Source organism: Arachis ipaensis, chromosome B01 (assembly GCF_000816755.2).
Source record: "Arachis ipaensis cultivar K30076 chromosome B01, Araip1.1, whole genome shotgun sequence".
NCBI classification, from domain to species: domain Eukaryota; kingdom Viridiplantae; phylum Streptophyta; class Magnoliopsida; order Fabales; family Fabaceae; genus Arachis; species Arachis ipaensis.
The window spans coordinates 82,367,345-82,374,474 of NC_029785.2; the positions used below are offsets into that span (position 1 = coordinate 82,367,345).

Sequence of the window (7,130 nt, forward strand, 5' to 3'; positions counted from 1 at the left end):
TATTTTCCTGAGGTTTTCTACTATTTTTAATTTTTTCTTGCACAGTACCAGACAGACTTAAATCGGTTCGACCGGTTCAGCTGTCGGTTCGCGGTTTTACTTGGTTTTAGAATGCTATTTTGGGCAATATTATTTATTAAATTAAACGGGTAATTAGTTGCGGTTCTTACATTCTCCCCACCAAATAAGAAATTTTGTCCTCAAAATTTAGTGATTACCCCAGAATAGCTTGGGATAATCCTTCCGCATCTCAGACTCCAACTCCCAAGTATGCCCTTCTACTCCAGACCTTTTCCAAGCAACTTTAACCAATGAAACTTCATTTCCTCGCAGTTTCTTCACACTAGTGTCATCAATTCGCACCGGTGTTACTTGAAACGTCAAGTTCTCCCTCAACTCGACCGACTCGGGCTCTAACACATGAGCTGCATCCGACCTGTACTTACAGAGTTGTGACACGTGGAATACATCATGCAAGTTAGACAAGTGAAGCGGCAAAGCTACTTGATACGCCACCGGCCCGAATCGCCTCAGAATCTCAAACGGTCCAATGAACCTCGGATTGAACTTCTTTGTTTTGATTTCTCTTCCAATCCTAGTTGTCGGTGTAACCTTCAGGAATTCATGTTCTCCCACTTCAAACTCCAACAGTTTCCTTCTTTGATCCGCATAACTTTTATGTCGACTCTGTGCCGTTAGAATCCTCTCCCGAATCTTCTTAATCTTCTCAGTAGTCTCTGTTACCAAATCAGGACCTAAAACACTTACTTCACCAGTCTCATACCAACAAAGTAGAGATTGGCACTTCTGCCCATACAAGGCCTCACACGGAGCCATCCCAATGCAGGCATGAAAGCTATTGTTGTACGCAAATGATGCACCGCTATTTGATGGTGCATCCTATGCTGAATTTAGGGGATTTTATTACCCTTTTCCCATATTTACCCACTAAAATAGCATGGTTTCATGATTGTCTACTAATTTGGGCTTAAGGGTGAAAACATACTTTTTAGGCCTTAGTTGGTTAATTCTAATTCACCTTTGATTCCACTAGATGCCTTGATGTGTGTGTTAGTGATTTCAGGTTGAAAATGGCTAGGAATGGATCAAAGGAATGAAGAGCAAAGTATGCAAAGTGGAGAAATCATGGAAAATCAAGGATTGGGAGAAATTCACTCCACGCACACGCGGAACAGATGCGCACGCGTGAAACGATGAGGTCGCATGGCGACGCGTACGCGCACATGACGCGTACGCGTGGATAGCAATTTGTCAAGCAACGCGTACGCGTGACGTACGCGTACGCGTCGGTACTCGCACGTGACCCACTTAAAGTGAATCTGCTGCAGGTGATTTTTGGGCTTCCCAGGCCCAAATCCAATTCCTCTCTGATGCTATTTAACCCAAGGACTGAAGGGAAATCATCTATCTAGGAACTTTTGAACACATTACATTAGTTTAGTTTACTTTTGGAGGGAAAGTTAGTTTCTAGAGAGAGAAGCTCTCTTTTCTCTCTAGAATTAGGATTAGGTTAGATCTAGATTGGGATTTCTTAGATCTAGGTTAATTTTATGCTTTGATTTACTTTTCCTTTATCAATTCTTGTTCCTCTATCTCTCCTCTCTTTAGTTTAGCATTTAGTTCTTGTAATTCTCTCCTTTTGTGTTAATGCGCTTTTGTTCTTCTATTTTCTCTTTAATACAATTCATGTTTTGATTTCCTTTATTGACTTGCTTTATTGTTGTTAATTCCTTGCAATTGAATAATGTAGATTTACTTTCCTTGCAATTATACTATGCTTTCCTTTTGTGCCTTCCAAGTGCTTGACAAAATGCTTGGTTGGATTTTAGAATAGATTTTATTCCTCTTAGCCTAGGTAGAGTAATTGGTGACTCTTGAGTTATCAAACTCCTTTGTTGATTGATAATTAGAAGTTGCTAATTAACTTGAATGCCACTAAAGCTAGTCTTTCATCATTATTAGGCTAGGACTTGTGGAATCAAGTTAATTCATCCACTTGACTTTCCTTCATAGTTAGAGGTTAACTAAGTGGGAGCAATGGACAATTCTCATCACAATTGATAAGGATAACTAGGATAGGACTTCTAGTTCTCATACCTTGCCAAGAGCTTTATTAGTTGTTTGTTTATTTTCTTTGCCATTTATATTTCTTGTCTACTACCTCAAAAACCCCAAACATACTTCATAACCAATAACAAGAACACTTTATTGCAATTCCTAGGGAGAACGACCAGAGGTTTAAATACTTTGGTTTATAATTTTAGAGGTTTGTACTTGTGACAAACAATCTTTTGTATGAAAGGATTATTTGTTGGTTTAGAAACTATACTTCGACGAGAATTTATTCTGAAATTCTATACCATTAATTTTCCATTCATCAAAATACATTTGCGTATGCGTGGATGCCTTCCTTTACTACACCTCTTTTCTTCTCCTCTTTCCATTTCTCTCCTTCTCCTTTCTTCTTCCCTTCCCCTATACCTCATCCTACACTACCCAACACCATCCTTAACCATTTCTTTTAGTTAAATAATTAGTTAGATGTTTAGTTAGTTTATTTTTCATTTTAATTTTTGTTTTTCCTTACAAGTGTTGGATTATTCATCTTGTTTATTGTGTATTGCTACTGAGTACTAAATGGGATGTTATCTTAACATCATTATATCTATAATCTTTGTTGGATTCTTTTTTGAGGTTACAATTTATTACTTTTTTTTGAATTTTTCATGTTCAACCTTTGAGAATACCAAGTGAATGAGAATTGCCTTCAAGCTTCTTAATATTTTTTTTTTGAATTGCATGATTTGGCCACCATGTAATTTAAATCCTTTTCTTTGATTAGAAAATTTCTTGATGGAAGTTGTGCATTTACCTCAATGAATTGTGCTTCTTGTTCATATGCATCCATATGCATTTGGCTTGAATGCTTTCATGATTCTTTATTTCTTGTTTGGTTGTCTTAACCCACAAGTTTAGAGCATCTCAAGCACACTAGGATGAGAGCAGTGCATGTTCCTTTTTGTGTAATTGTGACATGGGCCTTTTTATGTTAGTGTGTGTTCTAGACCGCATGCATCTCAGAACTTACACACTTGTTTCATTAATGTCGTACATTGGGTCACTCACTTCATTCTAGTGATTTACCTCATTCCAACGATATATGCTTACTTGCTTTTGCATTTACTTTTCTTACTATCCTATCTTATATTCTCAGGATAGAGTCATTATAAGCTAAAACGGAATCGGAGAAAGAACACGTAGCAACCGGTTGATCTACCAGTTGAAGGTGACAATCCGGAGAGTCGCCGTACCCCTTGCTCATCTTTGAATGCACCGAGGACGGTGCAAACTTTTAAGTGTGGGGAGGTTGTCTGACCAGTTGGCACTTTTGGGGAGGTTGTCTGAACATTTGCATATCATTTTAGTTTCTTTTAGGATTTTTAGTTTTATTTTCTTAATTTTGCATATGTATACATAATAAGCTGTCAAAATAATGAAATTTTTCAAGAAATTTATCAATTGGGCATCCAAATTGATTTGAGCAAAAAACTTTTCATAGAACTTGCTTGAATTATATATATATATTGTGGAACATGATTTTTGAGCTAAGAACAAACAACCTTGTGAGATTTGAGCCTTAATGGTGTGGTTACATCGTATAACCACTTATTTTCCTTCTTGTGTGCCTTATTCTCTTTCTATGATTGTAATCTTTGATTTGTTTGATTCTTTATGCCCATTATTTTGTGTAGACATGAATTTATATGATTGAGGCCATCATTTCATTTAGCTCACTTACTCAAATAGCCTTACCTTTTATCAACCTTTGTTAGCCAACTTTGAGCCTACAATTAACCCACTTTGTTCTTAATTTTAACACATTACAAGCCTTGAAGTGAAAAACAATAAATGTCCTCAATTTGGATCTTTGATTAGCTTAGGCTAGTATGTGTGTGTCATTTAAGAATGGGAAAACTTGGGACATTGGTTGAGAGAAAAAGGTGTTTTTGTTTCGTATTTCTATATTTGGGAATTGGGTACATACTCATGTGTTAATTAAATGTAAAATCATATGCATTGATGCTCTTGTATATGTTTTAGTTTAACAAGAGAAAAAAGAAGAAAACAAAAAAAATGATGAGAAAATAAAAAGAGAAAAAAAAAATATATATATATGAAAAGAAAAAAATAGAAAAAGAAAAAGAAAAGCAATAAAAAGGGGACAAAATGCCCCAAAGTGAAACTCAATAAAATCAATGCATATGAGTTGTAAAATGAAAAGAAAATACATGAGTATGTGAAAAAGTGAAAAATGGGTAGTTAGGTTAGTTTTGAATTGTATAGGTTGTCATAGGTTAGGTGGAAAGTTTAAGTAGATCAAAGATTCAAATTTCAAGCTCACTTGACCAAATATGCATCCTACCTTGACCCTAGCCCCATTACAACCTATGAAAAGACCTCATTATAATTGTATACATGCATGAAATAAATGTTGATTGTTAGATGAAAAACAAATCTTGGAAAGCATGATTAGGAGAGAATTGAGAGAATCAACCCTAAACACTTGAGCGACTAGAGTGCAAACATATCCGGTGAGGGTTCGATTGCTCAATTACATGTTTTCACCTATGATCATCACTTCTTGCAAGTTTAGAAAAATATTTAATAACTCAATTCAATTGTGGATTAGATTTGCTATTGCCTTTGCCCTTGTGCTTATATTGATTTTCTTGGAAATTGATTTATTTTGACCAAGCATGTGTATGCATTTAGATAGTTGCATATAGATAGATTGCACTTAGTTAGTTTACATTTTAATAAATGATGATACCCTTTGTCTATCTCTTAGTTTAAGAATGAGGACATGCTTGGTTTAAGTATGGGGAGATTTGATGCACCTCTATTTGGTGGTGCATCCTATGCTGAATTTAGAGAATTTTATTACCCTTTTTCCCACATTTACCCACTAAAATAGCATGGTTTCATGATTGTCTCCTAATTTGCTCTTAAGGGTGAAAACATGCTTTTTAGGCCTTAATTGGTTAATTCTAATTCACCTTTGATTCCACTAGATGCCTTGATGTGTGTGTTAGTGATCTCAGGTTGAAAAGGGCTAGGAATAGATCAATGGAATGAAGAGAAAAGCATGCAAAGTAGAGAAATCATAGAAAATCAAAGATTGGGAGAAATTCACTCCACGCGCACGCGCAATAGACGCGCACGCGTGAAACGATGAGGTCGCATGGCGACGCGTACATGCACATGACGCATACGCGTGGATAGCAATTTGTCAAGAAACGCGTACGTGTGACGTACGTGTACGCGTCGGTGCTCGCACGTGACCCACTTAAAGTGAATCCGCTGGGGGCAATTTCTGGGCTTCCCAGGCCCAAATCCAACTCATCTCTGATGCTATTTAACCCAAGAACTGAAGGTGAATCATGTATCTAGGAACTTTGGAACACATTACATTAGTTTAGTTTACCTTTGGAGGGAAAGTTAGTTTCTAGAGAGAGAAGCTCTCTCTTCTCCCTAGAATTAGGATTAGGTTAGATCTAGATTAGGATTTCTTAGATCTAGGTTAATTTCGTGCTTTGATTCACTTTTCCTTTTGTAATTCTTCTTCTTCTACCTTTTCTCTCTCTGGTTTAGCATTTAGTTCTTGTAATTCTTTACTTTTATGTTGATGCATTTTTGTTTCTTCTATTTCTATTTTAATGCAATTTATGATTCATTTGTTGTTGTTGATTCCTTGCAATTGAGTAGTATAGATTTACTTTCCTTTTATGCATTCCAAGTGTTTGATAAAATGCTTGGTTGGATTGTAGAATAGAAAAATTCTCCTCTTGGCTTTGGTAGAGTAATTAGTGACTCTTGAGTTATCTAACTCATTTGTTGATTGATAATTAGAAGCTGCTAATTGACTTGAATGCCACTAAAGCTAGTCTTTTCTCTAGAATTTGGTTAGGACTTGTGAAATCAAGTTAATCCATCCACTTGACTTTCCTCAATGGTTAGGGTTTAATTGAGTGGGAGCAATGGACAATTGTTGTCAGAATTGCTAAGGATAGTTAGGATAGGACTTCTAATTCTCATTCCTTGCCAAGAGCTTTTCTAGTTGTTAGTTTAATTCTTTTGCCATTTACATTTTTTTGTTTGTCTAAGAACCCCAAAAGATACCTCATAACCAATAACAAGAACATTTTATTGCAATTCCTAGGGAGAACGACCCAAGGTTTAAATACTTCGGTTTATAATTTTAGGGGTTTTGTACTTGTGACAAACAATCTTTTGTATGAAAGGATTATTTGTTGGTTTAGAAACTATACTTCGACGAGAATTTATTGTGAAATTCTATACCATCAATTTTCCAACTGTCTATCCATTTGTAGATGATATGCGGTACTGAGACATAGCTTCATACCGAAATCCCTTTGGAAAGCACCCCATGATGTGAATTGGGGATCACGGTCTGACACTATACTCGATGGCACACCGTGCAATCTCACAATCTCCCTGATGTACAATTTCGCCAATTCCTCCAATGAACAATTCACTCGAATGGGCAGAAAATGAGCGGACTTGGTTAAGCGATCCACGATCACCCAAACTGCATCAAATCCTGACCTAGTCCTCGGTAAACCAGTCACAAAGTCAATTGCATTTCCTTCCCACTTCCACTGAGGAATCTCAAGTGGTTGTAACATTTCTGATGGTTTCTGTTGCTCAATCTTCACCTTCTGGCGTGTCAAACACTTGGATACAACTGTAGCTACATCATTCTTCATCCCAGGCCACCGAAACATCTTCTTTTAGTCATAGTACATCTTCGTCCTTCCTGGGTGAATGGAAAACCCACTGTTGTGAGCTTCCGACAACAAGTCTTGCCTCAAACTCCTGACATCTGGTATACAAATTCTCCCCTTATATCTCCATAACCCTTCATCATCCTTAGTGAACTCTCCATGCCTCTTCTTGCCAACTGGTTGAGATGATTGCTGAAACTTTTGCTAATCTTGCTGAGCCCTCTGTATCTCTTATTTAAATGTACTTGAAATCTGTAATTGGTTCAAACAAGCTCTTCCGGCAATTTCACCAATATCCAATTT

At 36.7% G+C, this 7,130-nt stretch overlaps 1 protein-coding gene across 1 annotated transcript; it reads right to left on the minus strand.

The window, feature by feature from the left end:
* On the minus strand, window positions 208–837 carry LOC107608825. The gene is made up of 2 exons (XM_016310566.1): window positions 557–837; window positions 208–436 (listed from the first exon to the last, which is right to left on the minus strand). Exons 1-2 carry the CDS (start codon window positions 835–837, stop codon window positions 208–210), a joined length of 510 nt encoding a protein of 169 aa, XP_016166052.1.

What these genes read in the sequence shown, in the direction of transcription:
- LOC107608825 (XM_016310566.1), bottom strand. Translation starts at nt 837, where the DNA reads ATGGCTCCGTGTGAGGCCTTGTATGGGCAGAAGTGCCAATCTCTACTT. An exon ending in ACAAAGAAGTTCAATCCGAG is followed by an intron (nt 437 to 556) that starts GTTCATTGGACC and finishes CTGTAAGTACAG; the next exon opens with GTCGGATGCAGCTCATGTGT.